The following is a 25058-nucleotide window of genomic DNA, read 5'->3' on the forward strand; positions in this document are numbered from 1 at the left end:
AAAGTACTATGCACCAAAGTCATATTGAGAGCAAGAGGCCCCTTGGATTAATGGGAAAGAATCAAACTCATTGTGTGCTGTATCTTGGATTACTTACCACATAAATCATAGTATCAAAATTATATGTATTCATTCGGTCTATAGCAGCAGCAAGATCTCTGAAAGAGATAATGAAAAACTATTTGGACTCTCATTCAAACTAAATAAACTTCATTATTTAGAATGGGCTGCCAATTGGGAAAATTCTCTACTGTTGTGGGAGGAAAGGAAGACTGCCAGGCTAAATGGAGCAATATGTATTTCATGCTAAAATATAAGCATCTGTATTTTGTTCAAGGCATGCATTTGGGACTCTGTCAATCTTGCTGTTAAAAGCTTTGATTAGTCAGAACAGTGACTAGAGAAACTACATCTTGCAGAGCACAAGTCTAATCTCTATGTCGCTACTGAGATAGGAAAATGGCCAACAAATTGAGGAATACTTGTGAGCACTTTACAAGAGTTGGACATAAATCATAGATTTCACTCCTGAAAGAGTACTAATCACAGTCCTCAGGAATGGACAGCCCCTGCTCAGTACAACCTTCCTCAGAGTTCTGCACATGCTCAGCAAGACTTACCTCAAACAAAAGACAAGCTTGATTAGTTTGTACTGTATGCTGCAAAACATGTTCTCATTTCTGTTTTAAAAGACTTGTGAAGAATTCAAACACAATAACACCACAAAATGAGTGGTAATACAGAAGCAGCAGGCCATCAGGACTGCAGAGCTAACAAAGATGTGGAAGATCAAATTATTCTACTTTACACCATGTGTCAGTGAGTGGACTAGTAGACATGTTCCTTCTCTAAAATATTTGTTGGAAATTATTTATTAAGCAGAAAATACATTTTGGTTCTGGGCTGTTTCCATGGTTGGAACTGTAAAAATACCGTTCTAATTAGAAACAAGGGGCGCTGACAGATGTAAAAAAAACAAACAAACGAACAACAATGGCACTTTACCAGAAGAGAAAGCACATTAGTTTGATCCAGGTCCTCAGCATCTGTATAGATGGGGAGCTTCAGCAGGGCTTTTTGGCACTTTTATCTAACGCTGATTCAATCAGTTATTAGATAAAAGTGCCAAAAAGCCCCACTGAAGTGCCCAACCTATACAGATTTTGGATGAGCCAGGTCAAAATAATGCAATACCTCTTCTGAGCATGTGCTGTGCTTGGCACAGGGGTGTGCCAAGCTTAAAGTAAAGCACCATTGGGGGTGGGGTTTGATATCTATAAGCAACCAAGACAATTTGTTAATGGACCCTTTGAGAGGGTAAGTTTTAAAAAAATAAGGCTTTTCATTTAATGCCCTTTCAAACCATGACAACATTGTCACTGTAAGCTTCAGCTATTATGATTATTCAGCACTCAATATTTTGTAGCACCGCAAGAGTAAAAGCTTAAGTCCCCAAGAAAAATTACAATGGCAGCTCCAAAATAATTTACAAGTGAACGGAACCTGAACTTCAGCTCAGACACAAATTTACCTTGTTATATAAAGGGATGTCCCATCACTGCGTGCCACAACAGAACATGATGAGAGGTCTCTCTTTTCAGAAAGATCAACTATTCCTGTTCCTTCCCTGAAAATTGAGAGAGAAAATATTGAAATTAATGGCAAAATGACTTTGAAATAGAAAAAGATTTAGACTACATACAAAAAAAGGTCTCTTTTTATGCTGCTTCCTGTTACTTGGGTCAATTTTATTCTTTTTATGAACTAAGGATCTTCCCTCTCCTCCTCCATATCTTTTAGAATCACTTCCTTCACTTTGCCTTCTGTTAGCGGGACCAGAGAACTGCCCACTCTCACTCACAAATATAGTTTTCACCCATGTTAAGCTGCCAACGACTCAGGAGAGGGATCACATCTAAACTTAGGTTGTAAAATGCTGGCTATTAAACACCTCCACTCTGCCCATTTTCAGCTATGATCTTATGGCTTCTGTACCAAAAGAATCCTTCTGATTATACACACATAAACATCCTCAATTTTTATATATGTGAAATAAGATGCATGCCAACAGATAAAGAAATCATAATTGTTACTCTGTTAACAAATTCTATTGTTCATACCCCGTTTTCTGAAGGAGTCCTTTTTTATCCAACATCTTCAGCACTTCCTGGGACTTCTCATGATAAAATGATTCTCCGGAATATTCATCAAAATGCACCCCTAGACGCTAAAAAGTTCCAGGAAAAAAATAGCAAGACGCTTTTTCACTTTCTTTGTATCTTTGCTACACATCAGATGATGAGACTGTGTCATACGTCAGCTACACAGACAGTATAAAGATGCATTTATTCATGAGCCTCATACATGTCAAACAGATGGGGTGTTTGGGTTTTGACAATTTCCAGTTCTCCAATAGAGAATTCAGCCTTCATCAGGCTCAGGAGTGTGAGCCCGAAAGCTTGCAGAAAAAAAATATTTTTTTTGCAATTTCTTAGCTAGCCTAATAAAAGGTATCATCTCTGCACCAAGAGTTCTAGTTCTGCATTTCATAGATTTCTTAGGTTGGAAGGGACCTCAGTAGATTGTCGAGTTTGACCCCCTGCCCTGGGCAGGAAAGAGTGCCCAGTCACATTCAGTCTCAGTGTGACTGAATGTGACACTTCAACAGGACAGATATCATGACTTCTTTCATTTCACTTTTTGACCCTTGCCCTTAAAGTAGAAATAAGTGCAGATATCCCTACTACGGATTTCTGATATTTAAAAATGCCATTGATACCGAAGGTCAGATTTCTGAACACCTAGGGAAAAAAACACAGTGTATGAAGCGACTGAGTGTTTGACAGGTTCTTTCTGAGGTTTGGGATATCTAGGTGATTACTGAATCATAAATATTATAATACAGAAGTATTTTTAATGTCACTTTACAACATTCTGGTGATTCCCTATCTGGAATACCATGTACAATGTTTAAGAAAGATTTCAGTCTACCTGGCATAGATACAGAAAAGATCTGTTAGGATGATCGGAGGAAGAGAGAACCTATCTTATGATGAGAGAAGACTAAGGATACCAATAGACATAACACTAACTGAAGAATGGCACTGACTAGGGGAACAAGTTCACAGCTGTCCCTGGACAGAAGTATCCACGTGCACCGGTAAGGGTTCTAAGTAGACACATCACCTTTTTGGGATTGCACTACTGCTGAACACTACCGGGGGTGCATCATGCGTCCAGGGAGAAGCAAAGGGATTGCCACTGTGTTGCCTCCTGCTTGTGGTTCCTGGGGGGCGGGCTGCCTGCTCTGAGGGCTCTCCCAAGATCTCTGTGGCTTTTCAACCTTTGTCTGGAAAGCCATGCTGTCACTTTCACCTCCCTGCTAGAGACCTTGTCCTCCAGGGTGGGAAGCTCATAATAATAATAATATGACTGCAACCCAAATCTTTTGTTCTATGCTAATCACATTCTGGGTTTAAGTTGGAAGCAGCTGCTGTACAACTGCATTTCAGTCCCAAAACAAAGGCACCTGGGACAGGCTTTCAAAAAAAAAATAAATGCAAGCTTCTCTCCTGCAGGGAAGGAACTAGTTTCACTTGCTAACTTACATGCGAGATAAGATTTTACCTTAACTGAACACTATTTACAGATAACTTTTATCTTGTCTACTGCAACTTCCAGTTGTTTCTCATGCTTAGGTAACTGTAAGTATTTGCAGTTTTATTATCGTAATAAAGTTAAAAAAAAGTAACGTACAAATAAAATGGAGAAATAATAAATACTACCTGCGAATCAGGGATGTATCTACTGCACTTATCTGAATCCAAGATGATTTCAGATTTAAGAAGACACCCTCACAATTAGATTATATACATGCAGAATAATAAATTAGTTATAATTTTCCATATATGGGATCTGGAGGGTTGTCTTAAATATGTCAACTGCACTGCTGTGGCAGGAAAAGCAGAAGCAGGTGATTCCTGGCCCTTGCTTCCCATGTGCTCTCCACCCCAGTGCCTGCCCCTGCTTTCTGTTTCCTGCCACCCACCCATCCCCCTGTACTCTCTCTTGTGCCTTCCTCCTTGCCAGTTGCCTCCTGCCCCCCACTGCCTGTTCCCCCTATCTACCCTGGTACCTGCTCTCCCCAACTCCACCCCTTACTTCTGCCACCTGTGGCACCCCCCACCGCTTTCTTCTCCCACTGTTTCCTTTCTCAAGTAACTCTGTTCTGCAGCAGGCAGTGGTGGTGGGGCCCCAGTGAGGCAGAAGCAGCTGTGAAAACTGCAGCTGGGTTGGGCCCAGAGGAATCAAAGCCAGAGCAGAAGTAAGCAGTGATGAGGGTGTGAGGGGAGAGGAGTAGGCTGTTCTGTCTCCCTGATCCACACACCATGGGTCTCCCCTGTATTTTCTTCCACTGCGTGGTCTCCCTGCTGCAAGCCCCACTCCTGCTATATAAGCCATCCTGGCCCAGGGCCATAGCCAGAGCTGAGCCACTGCCTGTGCCAGGCTGGTACTCCAATCTAAGATAAGGCTTCCTCTGCCAAGATGATTGAGGCAAAAACCTCTTCTTGGATTCAGGTAAATATGGTACTTGCATGGATTGCACCAACACAGATCTGTCTACAATCATAACTAATAGGAGCCACTCTGCTTTGTGAGTGCCTAACAAATAATGACACTACTTTTGTCACAGGCCTATTTGGAAAGGTTTCCCTTTTTTTTTTTTTTTTTGTTCTTGCCAAGTATTGTAAGAAGGTGAAATGGTTCCTTCTACTCTCAGGGTAACTACATTTTGGCAGATTTGCATTTAGTTTGTGAAGTATGTTGGAAAAAATTGTGCTACCCAATGTCAGTTATTACTATCAAAGCAGGAGAGGAGATGTCATGTCAGGATTACCTGGAGAAGACACATACCTTGTAAATATGGACATACTCTTCAATACTGAAGTTTCTAAAACGCTGCCACAATGACAGCACCTGTGGCTCACGTGCCTCCAGTTTTTTAAAGAAATCTTGTGCCATCTTCTTTACATTTTCATCTTGTGCTGCTTTGTTAACCTGCACATAGACCTAAAATGCAAGCACATGAAAAGTGTCTAATAAATAAAATGTTAGTGGAAAACAGAGTAATATCTTCAAGAGCCACCCAGCAGGGTATGATGGTAACACCAGAAACACAGCTCTGTTTTTTAAAGAACAGAATTGTGGGCTGACTGGACAGTTCAGACACAGATGGGAAAATTAGCTTTTCCCTAAACACAAATGGTAGTCCCACAATTGCTACTGATAATGATTCTGCTACTTCACTCTTCTACCCTTGAATCATTCAAAGCAAAAAATGATACTGACTTCATTTGTATGCAAAGGAAATGACAGAAACTTAAGCTAAGGTTCATTTCAAATGACAGGATCATACCAGTGGCATACAAAGAAAATACAAGCAGATTGTCTAACTAATGGAGCCAGTGTCAATTTGCTAGAAATACTAGTAGGTGCTTAAAGCATTCACTTGTGCCAGAGTACATAAACATTGGCCCCTCTGGTGGATTAGCACATTCCTTTGGTTCCTAAAATCCAGGGGATTAAATTAAGTATGATTCTTCTCCCTTTCCCCAACCCAAATTTAGCATTTAGAAAACATGAAGAAAAGTTCAAAAAGCCAAAATGTTATAAAAGTTCTATTTAAAACTAACCCGGTTCAGCATGTTTCGCATTTTGACTCTGACAATTCAATATTGATGCAATGTTACTCATTTTGACAGGCTTATTAATTAACTTTGGTCACTACACGAGTTAGAAACTACTGCTCTAATTTATCACAAAAAACACATCCCAAATTCAAAACAACACCCCCACCAAACCAACCTCCAACACGCACACAATCGTAACTGTGCAACACGATAAGTTTAGCCAAAATATCCTGCTGGTTGATTTAGCCTGTGACAAAGCTCTCAAATTAAACATTCTTGAACTTTTTCTCTTCCCTACATTTCTTATAAATTTCTGGGTTATCAGTTAACCAGATGGTACCAGTGATGATCCTAAAGCTTGAGAGCAGATTGAGGTTGTGGCAACTCAGTTGCAGATAAAGAAAAAGTTAATACTTCCTTTGAAAGAGCCTAACTGAACAGTTTCTTCCTTCTTGCAAATGATTTTGTTAAGCCAGAATATTTGCAGTTAAAATCCTGTGTCAATATTTGATACAGATCAGATGCATAATGAAACAGTTATAGTAGGCAGAAATAGGGAATAGTTGAAATCTATTTATTGGTCTCACTAGCTAAGTACAGACATTCAGGGACATTAGGGGGAAGTTAAATTGGATCAGAATGGCTGCCCAATATCAGATAAATCTGGATGTGGGGGCTAGCGGGGGGGAAGGGGGTTGAGGGTCCAGCAGGCTGGAGGGGATTGGGGGATCTGTCAGGGGGTATGGGGGAGGCATGACCCATAAGGGGAGGGCCAGTGCGAACTGGGGATGGGGTGCGAGGGCACAACCCGCAGGTGGGGTTGGGTGGGGCAGGCGCAACCTGCGAGGGGTGGGGGAGCAGGTGCCACCCACGGTTGAAGTGGGAGGGGCCAGCACAACCCACCAGTGGGTTGGGAGGGCAGGCATGACTTGCGGATTGGTTAGGGTCCCCCCCAGCAAGCCTACACCCCCATACCGCCTGCCCCTTCCCCCACTGGGACCTACACAGTTGGCTCTGACAGTGAGAAATGCTAATAAAAGCAGCTGCACCCAGAGCAGCTTATGGAATAGGGGTTGAAAGGGCTGGTGGAGGGAGAGGGGGGAGCAAGGGTGGGTGAGGGTGGGAATAAAAATTAGCCCAGTGCTGGGGTGGCAGTGAAAAGAGCAGCCCTGGGGCTGCACAGGAAAAGTGTACAGAAGTTCCAAGCACTGGGTTGACCTAAACTGAGTAAGTTTGATACTACACAGATCCAGGTTTCTCTTAAAACTAGGTCTGCAATTTTTAGAGCAGTTTGCATGCATAAAACTTCTGTACAGTTACTTTGAAAACTACTTCATTAGAAACTACCACATGTACCCTGAATGTTTCCCTCTGTGAATTGTGAAGGTGAACTGGGGCTATCTAACCATAAGCCTAGGTTTTTAATTTATTAATCAATTCAGTGAAAGGAATAATCTACCCAAGCAGTTACTTTGTCAAAGAAGAAGATCAGGTTTGTTTGACGTGATTTGTTTTCTATAAATGCATGCTGGCTGCTTGTGATCAACCTTTCCTCCTGAAGATACCTGCAAACAGTGTTCCTTAGGACATACTCCAGTAACTTCCTAGGTATTAAGGTGAGGCTAACCAGTCCACAGTTCCTCAGGTCCTCCTTTTTTACTTTTTTAAAGAAGGGCAGTACATTGGCCTTTTCCCAGTCCTCTGGTACCTAGCCCACCTCCCATGACTTCATGAATGTCATTGCCAAGGGCTCAGAAATCTCCCCTGCCAGTTCCTCCAGTCCCCTGGGACGAAGTTCATCCAGCTCTGCTGTTTTGAATTCATTCAGCCCCAGCAAAAGCTCATTGACACTCTCTCTTGTTATCTCCTCCCTCAGCTTGCCCCCTTCCTTATCCAGATAATCCTTACTAGGTGTACGGCTGCAGTTTAATCATTTTGTGAAGACTGAGCTGTTGAGATCATCTGCCTCCTTTGAATCTCTTGTTAGGAGATCCCCTTAGCTTGTTAACAAAGGACCCACAGCTTCCCCTGCCCTCCTTTTCTGACCAACATACTTAAAGAACCTCTTTTTGCTGTCCTTAACCTCCTTTGCCAGGTGCAGCTTAATTCTTTATTTTTGCCTTTGTGAAGATTTTGTCCCTGCAGGTTCTTCCTATTGCCTGGTATGAGTCCTTGGTGATCTGACCATTCTTCCATTGCCTATATGCATTCCTGTTCCATTCAAGGCATTTGAGAATCTCTTTGTGCAGCCACATTGGTCTCTTACCATCCTTTTCGTGCTTCCATTATGTCAGGACAGTTTCTTGTTGGCCTTCCAATACTGTGCCCTCTAGAAGCTCCCAGCCCTCCTGGGAACCTTTATCCTTCACTCTATCCTCCCACGACAACATGAGTATTAGCTCGAGTCAGATGAAATCTGTGTTTTTGAAATCTAGTGTCCTAATTTTGCTGACCTCACACTTTCCCCATCTCAGGATCCAAAATTCAGTCCAACTGTGATTGCTCCCTCCCAAGCTACCCATCACCTTCACATCCTCCACCAGTTCTTTCCTGTTGGTTAGTTCAAAATCCAAGACAGATGATCCCCTACTTGTATCCTTCACTTTCTGGAACATAAAAGTTGTCCTCCACACAAGTTAGGAACCAGCTTGACATTTTATGTTTGGCCTCGTTCTTCCGGCAGATGTCCGGAAAATTGAAGTGTCCCATCAGTACCATCCCATGGTTTTTGAGTAGATTTGTCACCTGCTTGAAGAATGCTACATCCACACCTCCTCTTCCTCATTTGGTGGCCTATAACAAATTTCCACCATTATATCGGTGCTGTATCTTTTATCTTTGTTCTTCATCAAAATGCATTCTGCTTTGCTGTCTTCTTTCTTCCTGTATCAGGGAACAAATGTATGCGTTTTTGACAAGCAATGCAACATTGTCACTTTTTCTCCCAACCCTGTCCTTCCAAAACAGAGCATAGCCTTCAATGTTGACATTCCAGTCATACCACACATACCACCAGTTCTCTGTGATGCCAATCAGATCACAGTTCTTTTCACAGGCTGCAGCTTCCAGCTCATCTTCTTTATTCCCCATTCCTCTTGCATTTGTGTACATGCATCAGACATATTTTGCATTTTGACCTACTTGCTTTCCTTTTGCTCCACTTGTTGCAGTCCTGGAGCTATCTGGCCCAGAGTTAACTTGTTTCTTCAAGTCCTTTCCTCTCTGGACTGTGCGCTCTGTTGCTGGAGGGTTTTGATCACCACCCCCATGAAACCTAATTAAGCCCTCCTTACTAGGTAAGCCAGATGACACTCAAAGAGGACCCGAAGTCCTGTTCTTGTTGATAGCAGCCCTCCTCCCAAGAACATCCACCCCTTGTCAAAGAAGTTGAAGCCTTTACATTGCCACCACTGTCTCAGCTATGCGTTAACTTCCAGGATACCATGGCCTCTGCCTGGACCCTTGCCTTCCATGGAAAGAATTGATGAGAACACCATTTGTGCTCCAAGCATCTTGATTCTCCTGCCAAGAGACTCCCAGGCACTTCTGATCTGCTCAATGTCTGCTCAATGGCAGTATCTTTGGTGCCTACGTGGACAAGCAGGAAGGCTTAATGGTCTGAAGGATGGATGAGCTCTGGCAGTCTCTCTGTGATGTCCTGAATTCAGGTTCCAGGCAGGCAGGATACTTCCTGGGCCCCCAAATCTGGATGACAAATTGGTGCCAATGCTCCCTGCAGAGGGTAGTCACCAACCACCACCACTCCTCTTTCTTCTTGGTGCAGTGGCCCTAGGGCCCCTATTTTTGGGCCTGGCACTTCCTGTTCCCTAGGCTGCTGACTCCTCTGCCTCATGCCTACAGATTGTTCTCTCTTCTGTCTTTTCTTCAGGAGTTCCACCACAGAGTGCTTGAAAGTGGTTGCTTACTTCAAATCTGGTGCTCTTTAAATTCTGGATACCCTCCTTCTTCAAGTAGGCACATGCTGCCACTTCTCATTGCCCTTTGGTGTTCCCAGTACCAGCTTCTCATAACTCTTACCCAAGCAATCTTCCATGATTCCTGATGTAATACAGCACGGATACCTGTGCTTCCAGTCTTTGAATCTTCTCCTTCAGGCCACACCCAGCTTTACACTTGGTGCAGATGAAGTGCTCCTGACCATCTAGGAGGAACACAAACATAATACATCCCACACAGGTCACAACAGCTGATCCAGCCTCCATTTGTCCCTCCTTTGCTCCAGCATACACCTATGCTGTAAGGAAAAAAAAGACGAGGGGCAGGGGAGCAGGAAAAAAAACATGCCACAAGAACCTACACACCAACACCCACACCAGGGTCCTTGCACATGCTCACAAGCACAATCTCCCGCACCCTGGCTCCCTCTTCGGGGGGAATTTCCTAGGCCAGTGGTTTTCATTATTTGCAGACCCCTAAAAAATTTTGAGTGGAGGTGCAGACTCCTTTGAATTGTCAGTTTGGGTATTCACATACTTTTGATGGATCATAGTCACCTTTTGAGGACCCCTTAGACAAAGACCGCAGACCCCCAGGGTGGTTAAAAACCACCACCCTAGGCAAAATCTTTTCTGTTTGCTTCTCTCTAAGTTTGCAGGGGGATTGGGGGGAGGGCATGGTGGTGCCTTTTCATAGGGCTGCCCCTGGCTCCACCCTTCAGTTACCTAAATTAGCCTCACCTGGAGTAAGCGTTGTCACTCAGTCACTCCAGAGGTGGGAAGAAGAGACAGAGATGAAGAGAAGCAAACACACAACACAGGAGAGAAGCAAATATACCACACCAGACAGTAGGCAAACACTTTAGCACAGGAGTGGGCAATAATTTGGACCCTCAGGCCACAGGGGAGTTTTGGGGAGCTGTTATAAGCTGGGTCAGCATCCCCCCCTGCCCGTGCAATAGCTTACCAAACCTCCCTATGTGGGATGGGACTGTGGGCAGGAGGGGAGCTAGCATGGATGTGGGTGGACTGGCATGGGCACTGATGGCGGCAGTAGCGGGGAGCAGCCACAGAGCAGCTCCAGCATGGGTTCTAGGTCCTGCTTTTTCCCTGCTGCCACCACTCACTGTGGCTGAGGCGAGTGGGTCCAAAGTGGGTGACCCCCTTCGCAGGGCAGGCTGAGGATTGGGCCCTGCCCACATGGGCCCCAAAAAAGGGCTGGAGCTGGAGTCCATGAAGGTCCATTGGGACCCATGTGGGCAGGGCCCGAGCCCTGGGCTAAGCGCACAGCCCTGGCACTGGCTTACCTAGCGCAAGGGTTTGGGGCCCCTGCAGCACCCTCTACCCTGCTGCCACTGCCTCTAGTGCTGTCTCTGGGCTGCCCCAGCCCCCCCTTGCCTTGCGGAGCAGTGCAGAGCAGCCACAGGGCAGCTCTGGCGTAGGCTCTGGGTCCTCTTTTTCTGGCCACTGTCACCATGGCTGGGACAGGCAGGTCTGGAGTAGGCAGTGCAGGGACCCTGTCCCCCTGCATAGGGCAGGCTGGGGCTAGGGCCAGAGCTGTGCACTCAGTTGGGGATTTGGGCCCTGCCTGTGCAGGTCTTGGCTCGTCTCCATGGGGCTAGGGCCAGCAGCGGTGGCAGTCAGAAGAAGCCATTTCCAGGAAATGGAGTCCAGCCACACAGCCCCCTCCCCAGGCTCACTGCGTGTCTAGGGGCAGCGGGATGTGCCATGGGCCAGACAGGACTGAGGGATCTGCTGCGGGCCATATTTTGCTCACCCCATATTTTGCTCTAGTACTGATCAGCCACCTTAAGTCACTATCACAGAGAAAAGCCTTTTAAGGCAGTCCCACACCTGAGCTGCTTATCTCAGAGGAACTGCTCTCTGCGTAATGCCCTCTCTTCCCACTGGGGTGCTTTTTATATGGGTGCCTAGCCAAATTTCACCCCTCAATTACCTGAACTAGCTTTACATAGAGTAAGCTCTGTCACTCAGTCACCCCAAAGGGGAGAAAGAAAAGAGAGATAAAGAAAAGAGAGAAAAGCAAATGGGAAAAAGGGAAAATAAAATCCAGAAAGCTTAACCACTGTGCATAATCCTGCAGAAAAGTACAATTTCTAGTTGTCCAAGTCCAGAATCTATCAATTATACTGAAAAAGCCCAAGGAAAAAATAAACGTGGATTGTTAAAGGACAGAAAGGTGAATACCTTGGAAACTAGAAGCCATTATTTTCCTGTACAAGCAATGTGCATATAATACATAATAGGTAGAATGCAAAACACCTTAGCACACTTGTGACTGAGCCAGTAATTGGATTTATTTGAAGCTATCATCCTATGACATAACGACCAGTTAACAGTCTACAGTACCAGTGTTACAAACAACCACCAAGTTCACCCTAACGCACAGCAAAGTGTTGTTCAAGCTTTGTATTACAGCTCACACTCTGTAGCAATTTTATCTTACTGTACAGGAATCATTGCTGAAAAGCCTCATAACATTTGCTATATTTACCTTTAAAAAGAGGGACCTGGAACATTTTACAATTCAGAAATTTTCATCTGCACATCTCCAAAGCAAGAGCTGGAATCATTCTCTAAAGCCCCATAAATCTACATTCTCCTGTTTCTAGTAGCTGACAGAGACAGGCTATCAGACTGTATTAAAAGAGTTCACTGGGAGTCTCTGGTCTTTGCATATAAATGCGATCAATAGCAATGGCCTCTTTTATAAATTTGGGGAGTAAAGATCAAAAGCTAGTTCATATATGAAACAGGTTTGAGAAGAATGAATCAAAATCCTAAATATATTTATCTAAACCAGCAAGAGATTTGGGAAAATGCTAAAGAATCACACATATGTGAGCCCATTGTGCAATTAGCAGACCAGATTAATTTTTTGGTGCAGTGAAAAACAATCTGCATCTCTCCGTACTAACTTGCCCATTCAGTCCAAGAACTGCACTTTCGCACAAGGAAAAGCTTCAGCCTTGTCCAGCAAGGGATGCATACTATTTCTACTACTAGAAGCTACCTATTAGATTCTGAATCAAGTTCACTTTCAGAATCTTAATGAAAGCAAAATCCAACCAAAAGAGCATTCTGAAAACATGCATTGTAATAAATCACCCTTTCAGCATGTTTATTAGGTTGGGCTGCATTCAGATTTCAAGATCTTTTTAAGATCCTTTTCCCCTACCTTCAGGTTGTAGCTGAAGGTGTAACTGACAGATCACAATAGAAAATGTATGACTATTATAATATTCTGTTTTGTATCTATATACAAATGAAAACTACAACATTCACACATTTTATATATTAAAACTTAGCACTGCAGTACAGACACACCCTGAAACAGTGTGAAAATTCTGTTGTTTAAATTACATTGTATTTTATATATCAATATCAATCAAGCCATCTACTTAGCTGAGATATACATGATGTAATATAACTTAAGGAACAGAAACTGAATTCACTAAATGCAATGTAAATTGAATGTAGATGTTGATATCCAAAACAATGTAATTTAAATAAAAGAAATGTCTAAGCAGTCTATTTCAGGGTACGTCTACAATGCAGTACTAAATTACTCAAGCTGTTTTAACCCACCTAGCCAGATTAAGCTATCTAAGTTCTCTCTACATGCTGTATAGCAATGGCTTATGACAAATATTTTTGTACAGTTGCATAACACTGGTGTACCTTCAAATACAGTTATCTGACTTACCTCAAAGAGGTGCTGTAAAGGAGTGGATTTTAGCTTTTCTTCACTGCCAAACTGTTGGAAACCGGCTCCCAGTAAGCCTAAAGTAAGTGATGAAATGAGATGTTAAGAAACCAGTCCAGTGTGTTTTATGTTGATTAAATACTCTGTATGAAACAATGCTAAGATACAGATTTAAAGTGTGAAAGTAAAACACGGCAGCATGTTTAAAAAGCATAACTTTCTGCCACAGAATAAACCAACACTATTTCAAGGCTCTAAAAACTATTAGTTACCAGAAACTGGTGTGAAAGACTGTAGTAACCTTTCTGTCAAGGAGTCTCTTCCAATACCAAAAACCATCAAGACTCCACTGTTCACATCAGCCTTTGGTGAAGGGCATCTGATGAACGTGAAGCCCTCTCTGCATTCCCACAGTAATGCCATAACTGCCCCAAACTACACCCTTCATTAGAATCAGAGGCACTGCAAGGGGCTTATTATCCACTGCTCTACTGAACTTTTTCTCTTTTGGGTCTCTCTCTCCAGCAGATCTCACCAAACTATTAACATTCTCAGGGTTCTGAAAAGCCACAGGGAAACTGATTAGATTCTTGCTAGTTTTTATGAGAGGTGCACCAATACATCAGTCCCACATCAGATCAGCACCACTGTAAGGAAAACTGACTGTATCAGCAATCGGCTTTGCCACTGATAAATGCCCCGTGCATGCAGGCAGCTAAACACAGCATGCAGTTGGCTAGGAGAGCAGCCTGGCTGCATGGAGAGCAGCTGGGTCAGGCTGGTAGGTCTGTTGTGAGGGAAGCGACAGGGGTGGGGTGGGGGTCAGGCAGATCGAGGCCCTCATGGTAAGGGAGGGAGCGGGGCACGGGCAGGTGCTGCCCAGCCAAGGCGGAGCCAGGAGTGGCTCATCCAGGCGGATGCAGGAAGGAGGTGGTAACTCCTGCTGCTGCACGGACCCCGGGAGGGCACGGGGGATGTGTGCCTCTGGATCTGTGCATGGGGTGCGCTGCAGGCTGGGGTGGCACCAGGCTCTTCCCTGTGGGGGGCTGGGCTGGGCTGCACTCGGGGCAGGTGGCAGCGGTGCTGGCAGGGAGCTACAGCGAATTTTGGGGTGGCTGCAGCCCCCATCGTAACCCCGCTCCCAGTACCACTGCTGCCTGCCCTGAGCCTTCCCCGCTGGGAAGACCCCAGTGCTGCCCTGGCCCCAGCCTGCAGTGGCAGCCCACCCCACCCTGCAGATCCAGGGCACATGCCCCTCATTGCCATTCTAGGGTGCACATAGTGGCAGGAGACCCCTCTTTTCCCCACGCCCCACCCAATGAGCCACTCATGGCTCCATCCCAGATTCTGTTTGGCTGTACAGCACCTGTCCCTGCCCCAGCCCCACTCCCACCCTCACAGAAGGGACCTCAATCTGTCCCCCTCCACACCCCTTCCCCCACAACAGACTTACCAGCTGTATGCCTCACTCCAAGCTGTTGTGCTGCATATCAGAACTGGACTGCTATTGGCCAATATGACTCATTAAAAGCTGGTCATCAGTATCAGCCCAAAAATTCTCTTATCAGCACATCAATAGTTTTCATTATATTGCAACTCAGGAGAAAAATAACCTGCAGCAGGCTCACTGAAGCTTCTGTGAAATTACAGAATCGTACAAAATTAGGGTCATCTAGTCCAACCCCCTGCTCAAAGCAGGACCATCCCCAACTAGATCATTCCAGCCAGGGCTTTGTCAAGCGGGTCCTTAAAAACCTCCAGGGATGGAGGTTCCATCACCTTTGTCAAGGACACCAGCCCATATTTGCTTCCAAGCAATATGCCACAGCTGTTCTGCAGTTTAGGTAACAGACAACTATCGCAAATTTCACTGAATCAGCCCAGTTAGTCAGTTTTACTTCTGTTCTGTGGCATGAGAGCAGTACACAGCAGATCCAGCACACCACTGAACCTTGGCATTCTTTTTTTTTTTTTTTTTTTTTTTTAAAATGAATGCTTCCATCCTACAGAAGCACAAAGGTTCTGCCTAATGTCAGTAAAAGCAAGGACATGAGACCACTCAACGTGCCAGGTATTGGGAAATATGTAGCTTGGGGCAGCTACATCCAAGTGAGCATTCACCTTTGTGGAGCACCAGTCAGTAGTTCCACTTCTACCACCTCAAGAGGGTTCTACTAGGGGAAGACATCTATAAACCATAGCCAGGGCTCCACAGAAGCTGCCTGAGGAAGGCTATCCAGTGACAGGATAGCTCCATGGTTATGCTTCCTGCCTTGGCAGTGCTAACCAGATTAAGGACATGAGAAGCTTTGACAGAGCAAGGTTTGGGCGATGTAATTCACTGGTAGAATCCTACTTCCAGGAAGACTTCCTGCTGCATGCTGATATTTGCAATTTCTTTTTATTTCAACCATAGCTGGTTTGGCTTTAGAACTGCCCAAAGATCATCTGAGGGCTGAGGCAATTCAAGTATTTTTGTCCAGTCACTTAGCCCAATGCTCTGCAGCCACCTAGGTGGTCTAGGGTTGATTTTAAATCTTTGTCTTCTATCTGAGTTCCTTCCAGCCTTGCTAACAGAAGACTAGGACTGCTGTGAAGACAGCATACAGCCCTCAGTAAGGATGGATCACTCCAGTGGCAAATTAAGAAGCATCTTTAAAGGACGTCCTATCCAGCTCCTGCGGGGGGTTCAGGGAATGCAGGTCCTAGGAGGAGTTTAATAAGGGAAGCAACACAATATCCAGAGACAAAATAAAGTAGGTGTAATCCTATTTAAATTCAGATTTTTATTAAAAGCAGTCTCTGAGCTGAAAGCTTGTCTGCCAAGTTTCAGCAGGATGCAATTTAACAGGCCAAGTTATAAAACTTTTGACCCCAGTAGTTACAATAGAACTGCGGACAGATCATTAACTATAGTGGTGCTTTTGAGAAGAACCATTACTACAACATTTTTGAACTATAATTTTGCAAACCATGTTCACATCTTGTATAAAATTGTTAAATACCTAAATGGAACTGGCTGATATAAATAGAGCATTTGTTTTATAAGGGATAGTTAAAACTAGTAGCTCAAACACATGACTATCAGCCGTGCTTTGGACAGCAGATTCATATGTAGACAACATGCTTTCCCATAACCTTGCCTGAGAGTGACAAGTATATGGCAGCATACAGTGTCTCTATTATTGAAAGCTCCAAGCAGGATTCTGTGATGATACCATACTTCTCAAAGTATAGACCAGCACAACAGGGAAAAACTTTCTCAGTTGGGTTTTACTTTGCTAATAAAACCTCATTGCAATGTTCACTGTAAAAAAATGTACAGCAAAGTCATATAAAAGAGACACAAATAAAGTGAAACACACAACTATGGAGTCAATCTAATTTTAAGCCAACTCCTTAGACAAATTTCCCTCCTTAAACGCCTTGGATAAAAACCCTGAATTCACTGCAATCCGCAGCAAAATTCCCCATGACTTTAGTGAAATAGGCAGAGATGATCCTAGCAGGATGCAGGGCCCGGGGCAAATCAGCCTGTGCAGGGCCCAGACGCAAAGAAGGCAGTGTGGCTGACAGGGTGGGGGGCTGGCAAGTGCCCAGACGCAGAGCTGGCAGTGAGGACCACACGGAGTTAACAGCACTAGGCAGCCCCTGCAGAAGGGGCCGCAGCCAGTTCACCTGGTTTTGTGGGGCCCGCAAAGCATGGGACCTGAAGCGGTCGCCCCAATTCACCTCCCCCAGGTTGGCCCTGGAAATAGGAACTGGCCCCAGGGAAAACTGGTTGAAATATTTTGAGAAAAGGAAAAAAGCAACAAAAGAATATTTTAAGTAGCATGAAAATTTGATTAAGGTGCCTTTCTAAACTGCCTTGAGAAAAGTAGCCCTGGTACAAGTTTTCCCCCATTCATGTTGTATTATAATCCTCACAATGTCTTACTCGCATATCTGAGAAACAATTCCTTTCTCCAGACAAGACAGAGCAGAATTTTGTAGTCTGGATACAGCAGCCAATACAAGTGTACCAACTTCAAAGTTATTAGTACTAGTAAGTTTTTTAAAATTCCTAATATTACGAATAGCTTTATTAAGAAGTTGGAAGTTGGGGGCAAAACTAGATCAAATGAAAAGTGGAGAGCTTTCAAAACAACAGGATTAGAAACTGAAGTTATATATCACTGTGAAGCCTGGAATGAGTTCTGGCCTCCTATGTTAGAAGATAAATATTTGTAGCCAAGGTGGTTTGTATGATAATATCGGAACTCCTAGAACAGTCATTGGTCTGGGAATAAACAGTCACCCATCCTGATCAGCAAAATGTTCTGTCCTTTCTTATTTGATGCGTGTTGCCTTTGGTTTGTTTGTTTTTCATGGGAGCCGGATGAACATACACTCTAATATTCTATGGAAGGCCTCCACATAAGCCCCCTTCTTTCTCCATATGCTTTTTGGATAGCAGCTGTTTGAACATTCTCTGAGTTTTAACTTTTAGAAGTAATTCTGGAAAACATGGGTTATTTATAAACATCATGAACCTGCACGGAGCTGTACTTTAACAAATCAGTGCCCAAAAGGTTTAGTATGTTAAAGGCTGACTATGGAATAGAAAAGCAAATGTTTCTATTGCACAGACAAATTATTTTACTTTACGGTTATACTGAAATTTATGGCATAAATAAATTAAATTACAACAAGTTCATTCTGCTGCAGTCCTCATACCTGCAAAACTCCTAAAGACGTAGAGATTTTTGCCTGAATAAGGAATGCAGCATCAAATTACAGACGCAACAGATTCTAAATTCTATACCTTGCAATAGTGCATTAACCTGTCTGGTTAGTGATCTTTGTAATAGCTGACCTGAGAGAAAAGCTCTAAGAAATGAAGGTTGTATGCCTAGACTAGGCAATAAAAGAAAAGAAGAAACAAAACATACCAAACTGCATGCCCCAGTCACCAAGGTAATTTATTCTTGTTACTTGATGTCCAAGAGCTTCTTTGAGGTTTGCTATGAAATTCCCTGGTAATCAATTAAAGTTACTATTAATCAAAGCAGCAAGCGGTTTCTCATTTCTCGTTCCTTTTTATTTTCGTTCAATCTGTATTGCCTCTATTAGAAATCCAACCAAATGAACTGCTCTACAGAATTTCTTGAGGAAATTAATCACAGTTAGACGGCAAATCCATTCAAGTATTAACATGCTGAGGTGTAACATTCTTGTGCATCTGGACTGTGTTGTATAGTCTCAGCAAAGGCAACAAAAACCAGTACTTCGTATTTATAGATTCCTATTCATCCAAACCTTATAGCATGCTTTCCAAGCCCCACTGCATGGTTGCAACACAAACTCCTCTTTTACAGACAGACACACACATGAAAAGGGTAAATGACCATTCAAATTCTCACAGACTGGCAAAAATGAAAAGAATTGAGGGTTCTGTGCTGTAAACACCATGCAATTTATAAATACAGGACATATCACAGACACAAGGTCTGATGCAAACATATCCTTTGCTGGGACTTTATGCTGTAACATTACTGTTGCAAGAGAATGGGAGGGAAGAAGGATTCACAACTTCACCTGGCTCCTGATCTTGGCTATTCACTGGAATCATGAGAAAAAAAATGTCTATGCCTGTAACTCCCTACACTTCTCTGGTGGGGGCTCAAGCCTTTTAGCTCCTATGCAAGAGTACAAAAGGATACAGCACAACTCAGTCCAGGGATCTTCATTTTTACACTCTCTTAATGCACATAACATTACATTCTTTCATTCTATTTAGTTTATTCCATCACTACCGGATAAATGGTGATCTATGGCAGGAGTGTCAAACTCATCCTGGGTCAGACCCAGACTGCCAGCCTCGCTGAAGACTGGATACAGTTTAGAACATGGGACAGCAGTGGTAGGACTGGTGCCTGTGACAGTGGGGATGGTGGGACAAGCAGCATCTGCAGCGGGGATAACACTGGGGATGGCAGGACCAGTGGTGGCTGCAGTGGTCACTCCCCCTGCCCATGCCCCCACTGTCTGGTAGCCTCCCAATAGACCGCAGGCCGGATGAGGCAGCTCCATGGGCTGGATTCATCGTGCAGGCTGTTTGACACCCCAATCTACAGGATTATTTATCAGAATAGTGCTTCTCAGAGTGGTGTGTGAATAGAAAAGAATGAGCTAAGAGACCTCAAGTTAAGTTGGTACTTACCTATTACTGTGGACCGCAAGTGTCCTATGTGAAACTTCTTGGCAATATTGGGTGAACTGCAATGAACAACCACAGGCAACATTCATTCAATATTCAAGCCATAGGCCTGACAGATCACTGCCTCCCCTACTAAACATGCAAAGACTGGCTGTGTTCTTTCCCTGTGCTGAAAAATTTTAACCCCTCCTCCCTCTCTCCCCCCACAACAGACACAGTGACACCCACTCCCATAAAATTCCTAGGCTGAGTTAAAATATGGGCTAGCATCTTGTATCCCAACAGTACCCGAGAGGAAGACATCCAGACAAGCTACCCCATACTAACACCTGCCACCTTGTAATTTGAGACAGTGTTAAAAATAAAACCTAAATAAATAGGTAACAAGGGATTTTGCAGTGGTGTCTTGTATACACTTATGGATTTCTCCCATAGAGACCACTGATCTGCTACCATTTGTCCTCAACTAAACCTCAATGCAAACAACTTATGGGGCCTACACAGCTGACAAGCCCTTCATGAAAATTTTCATGCCACCAGCAAACTTAAGTGTCTATAATCAAGTATTAACTGCTATTTATAATGTCTTCTTGGAAGTCTGAAAACAACTTGCTAACACACAATCAAAATGGTCTTGCTTGCTCCCTAGTTTATAAATCAATTAGCTTGGGTTAAGATAAGCTCATGATCTGGAAACTCAGACTATCCTTTGATCTGCTAGTTCTCATATGCTCCCTCTGCTGGTAGGGGGACTTGCCGCTGCTCAGAAAAGATTAGGCAAAGAATCAGCTTCTTAAAACATTTTAGCCAGATTTTTTACACACTGGAGTTAATTTCTTTTTTTGTGGAAAAAAAATAGATGCTCAAAAATAGCTGTCCAGCTTGGAATTTTAAAAAGCCAGCTGCTTATCTCTGACTTGATGGTATCCATGTTGTTATGTTGCAGAGTAAGTAGCTTGCAAAGAAGCACAAACGAACCAGAAAACTGGAATATAGAACAAATATTCTGAAATTAAGTGACCTTAACTGGGCATCTGGGGCACCTATACATGAGCGCAAAGGCTGCTCTGATGCACTGGAACTCCAGCATGCCAGAGCAGACTCAGTTAATTAAGTCTGCTGGGGGGTGGCAATTGCAGCCTGGGGCTGAGCTATGTTGTCTGCTCCAACAGAACCAGGTTGGCCCAGCCCCCCTGGTCCACAGTTGGAGCATTATTACTCCAATAATTATTATAGCTGAGAAGGTGGTAGGAAACCTGGCCCTGGAGCACAGCCAGGGTCTGCCAGGTGGGGGTGAGCAGCCCCTCAGGCTTTTGCCTCACTTGCAGCTGGAGCAGGGGAGGGGTGGGTTGCCAGACCCTGGGCCAGGCTGGCAGAAAGAAGCAGGGAGAAAAGGGAGCTTTAAGTCACACCTTGTTATGTATCCACAGATACATCACAAGCAGGACCAAGGAGGTGATCCTCCCCCTCTATGCAACATTGGTCAGGCCGCAGTTGGAGTACTGCATCCAGTTCTGGGCACCGCACTTCAAGAGGGAATTGAGGACAGCATTGAGAGGGTCCAGAGGAGGGCTACTCGCATGATCAGGGGGCAGCAGGGCAGGCCCTACAAGGAGAGGCTACGGGACCTGAACCTGTTCAGCCTCCACAAGAGAAGGCTCAGAGGGGATCTGGTGGCTGTCCATAAACTTACCAGGGGGATCAGCAGGGAACAAGAGAGTCCCTGTTCCCCTGGGCACTACCAGGACTAACTAGGAATAACAGCCACAAGTTGATTGAGGGTAGGTTCAAACTAGACACCAGGAAGCACTACTTCACAGTCATGGCGGCTAGGATCTGGACCCAACTTCCAAGGGAAGTGGTGCTCGCTCCTACCATGGGGGTCTTCAAAAGGAGGCTTGATAATCACCTAGCCAGGGTCATTTGACCTCAGCATTCTTTCCTGCCCATGGCAGGGGGTCAGATTTGATGATCTGCTCCGGTCCCTTCCAACCCTACCAACTATGAATTGCCATGGTCTAGCAACCTCCTGCATCTCATGTACCAGTGTCCCCACACTTAAAAATGGTGGCAGGAGTGCTTTATCTGAAGCTTGAACAAGCTTTAGTTCAAGCATCTACACCAGAATTTTTAAGCATAGGATACACGAGACATGGTGGTGCTTTAATCAGAGCGGCTCTCTGAACTGCTCTAATTAAAGCGCTGCCTCCCCACCCCCAGAGCAGGTGTAAAAGTGCCTATAGTTTTTCTAGGGGGGGAGAGGGTAGGTTGTTATTCCACGAGTGAGTTATGTACCTGGATCTTTATGCCTGCAATTCAGAAGCTAACAGAGATCCAAATGTCTGATCTGCAAGAGTGACCAGGCACGTAAGTATTAAAGTGACCTAAGCTGGAGACTCACAAGGCTCAAGCAGCTGTGGCTGCAGAGCCACACTTAAAAACATTGTAGCCCAGTTAAAAGTGAAAGAGGGACAGCTTTCATTTCTTGATAAAAGAATTAATATAAAAAAGGCTGGTGAACTACATTATTTACCCAATGGGATAATATTCTCACTAAAAGCTGGCTTGAGGCCTAACCTGTCACTCCAAACACCAAATACACTCATCAGTCCCAGGAAAAAGCCACAAATATGATTTATGTTCTACTTCTGCTTAGTCCAATTAAGCAATACTGCTGCCCAACACTGCTGCATACAACATGCCTCTCTTATTTAATTACAAGGCATTTTTTGATTTCTGTAAAAGGATTAATACTCACCTAAATTCAACCACTATCTTTCTTTTGGGCAGTGCAGAGAAGAGTTCACTTCTTATTCCATATTCTGAGCCATCGTTAAACACATGCTGCAACACTGTCTAAAAAACAAGGAGGGAAATGGAAGAGAAACTTGCTTCATCAATAGAAAGAGACCAGTAAAGAACATGGTTTTACTAATCACTGAAATTGATCTTGCAGCCTTCAGGATTTATTAGCAACTCTACAACAGCAGGCACCCACACTCTGCTCAGTGAGATTTTTCAGTTTTTCCTCTCTCTGCATGTAATATAAGGACTTTTGAAATGTACTCTCACATCTATTGTTTCAAAAGCTGAAAGTTCAAGGCATCAGCTGGCAAACCTGTTGATTTTGGTGAAAATGAAAGACAGAAAAACCCAAGTTTATATTAAAATAATTTGGTCACTTAGGACACAGTGGCAAAGTACATGACTTCAAAAAGTGTTGTGGCAGGGAAGCTGAGTCACTCCAGGCACACGGTTTGGTAGGGCAGTGAGCTCAGGTATGGGAAGAAGGTTCTCAATCCCACTGCTGCCAGCCTCACTTCAATCAGGTCCTTCCAACCAGGCTGGACACCTAAGATTTTACAAAAAAGAAGTTTTGCAAAAACACCGGTAAAGCCTGATTTTAGTAGAAGCCAGCTTTGTCGGACTGTCAGATATAGAGTTCTGACCAGAGTATGCACAGGAAGCAAGACACTCATTGAGGTATACCACTCCGCCTTCTTTAGCAATGAAGTGCTGAATCCTGCAACAAAAGGCTACCCTTTAAAATTAGACCCTAGACCCAATCAAAGGGTCAGAATTAGGGGTGCACCAATAGAGATTTCTGAGGCCATTACCAATGTCTGATTTTTAAGGAGGCATATCAGCCAATACCAATCCAATTTCCAATACAGCATGGAGAGCAGCCTCCCTCTGGCAAGTCTGTTGTGGTGGAAGGGGAGGGGAAGGAAGGGCTGTGGGGATAGAGGGGCAGATCAATGCCCCCCTGCAGTGAGGGAGGGGGCAGGGGTAGCGATGCCCAGCTGGGGTGAGGTGGGGCACTTGTTAGGGTAGAAGGATGGCTCCTGTTGCTACTTACAGCCTGGGAGAGCACAGGGGGGTGAGGCATGTGCCCCCCGGATATGTGCAGGGTGGGTGGGTGGGCTGGAGCCGGGGCTGGGCTTTGGGGGCTACCCCAAATTTCACTGTAGATCCCTCCCAGTGCTGCTGCCACTGCCTGCCTGCCCAGTGCAGCCCTGGATTTCCCTAGCATGTGGAGAGAGGCGGGGATTGAGCCGAGGTGCACACATCAGCAGGAGCTGTCCCCCCCTCATCCACACTCCCCAGACGAGCTGCTCGCAGCCCTGTCCAAGGCTGCAAGATCCTGAAGGTGCCCCGCCCTGGCTGAGCAGTGTCTGCCCCAGACTGACTCCCTCCCTCACTGCCGGGGCCTGGATCTACCACCCCCACTCCCCGCCCTTTCTCATCCCCCACACCAGACTTACCAGCCAGATGCTACTCTCCAATCTGCTGGGCTGTGCTCCTGGCCACGTGCATGCTGTGGCTGCACGCATGCATGGGGCATTTATCAACCACGTTAGGCAAAAAAGCCAAATTTCTGATACTGTCAACTTTCCCTATGTTGATGCCTATCTGATACAGGACCGATGCATCGGTGCACCTCTAAAAATTGCAAAATATTGTCTCACTTTACCTGCTGAGACTCTGTGGACTGACTGAAATGCACTGAAAAAAATTCAGATATTGAGCTTTTTATTGAATTCAATCTATGAGACCAAAAATACTGTATGGACCCTATTATAAATACATATTGTATTAATTTAATAAAAAATATTTGTATATGTTTCCATCTGTCAGAGATTTCAATGTACCTCAGAATGTATCATATTGGGGCTGCAGCCATGGGGAAGAATTGCTGAGGAGTATATGGGCCCTGACCATATCAAGTAAGATTTTTGCAAATGAAAAAGTCTTTTCAGGCAGAAGGTAGGGATTCTGTTATATTAGGTAAAGATTGCAAGTGTAAGGAACAAGCAGAATTGCTAATTCTACAGAAATCTTTTTTTATATTTTCATACTGGCGTGGAATACTGTAATATCAGAGTACAAACCATGAGGGAAAAGAAAAAAAAAAAAATCAACAAAAAAATATAATAGGCCTGCAGTCTCATTTTTCTCCTTACTGGCTAGAGGACAAATGGTACCCTGATTTTCTCTATTCTACTCTTCTCTCCATCATGGATTTTAATGATGTGTGATCAGGCCCTAATTCTACCCTTATGCTAGCAAAATTCACCCTCAGGTTAGGCAGTTATTTTTGCTGGAATAAAAATGCTAAGCAGAAAGAGAACTTCTGGTTTGATAATATGGCCATTAATAAAATCAGAACCTAGGACACTAAATGTTTTAAATAAGCACACTATTCTCAATGAATTTACATACTGTTGAGATGAATTATACATATTCAATTTGAAATGAAAGTAGTTTTTATGGGGCTTTTAACTATTTTGATATTTGCAGGGAAAGAAGTATAGTAACTAGTCAAACAGAAGTGTACAGAGGAATTATGCTACAAAGTGTATATTTAATTTATTTTATAAACAAAAGAAGACTATAAGTCTAAATTATTAATAAAAGTCCTACAGGAAAGAGCACCTTCTTGGGTTTTGCCAATATAGAAAATAATCATGATTTTCCCCAGAGAG

At 44.1% G+C, this 25058-nt stretch overlaps 1 protein-coding gene across 2 annotated transcripts in view; it reads right to left on the reverse strand.

Moving 5' to 3' along the window:
• Nucleotides 1-25058, reverse strand: part of RARS2 (arginyl-tRNA synthetase 2, mitochondrial) — a 63974-nt gene that overhangs the window by 22657 nt on the left and 16259 nt on the right. For both annotated transcript variants that reach the window (XM_090036296.1, XM_090036306.1), the window contains exons 5-12: nt 22331-22428; nt 19576-19631; nt 18305-18388; nt 13374-13450; nt 4915-5070; nt 2121-2227; nt 1532-1627; nt 98-158 (exon numbers count right to left, since the gene is read on the reverse strand). In XM_090036296.1, the coding sequence (XP_089892422.1) occupies nt 98-158; nt 1532-1627; nt 2121-2227; nt 4915-5070; nt 13374-13450; nt 18305-18388; nt 19576-19631; nt 22331-22428 (735 nt within the window). The remainder of the gene's footprint in view (nt 1-97; nt 159-1531; nt 1628-2120; nt 2228-4914; nt 5071-13373; nt 13451-18304; nt 18389-19575; nt 19632-22330; nt 22429-25058) is intronic.

This window comes from Crocodylus siamensis, chromosome 1 (genome assembly GCF_052110815.1).
Source record: "Crocodylus siamensis isolate JL-2025a chromosome 1, ASM5211081v1, whole genome shotgun sequence".
Lineage (NCBI taxonomy): Eukaryota > Metazoa > Chordata > Crocodylia > Crocodylidae > Crocodylus > Crocodylus siamensis.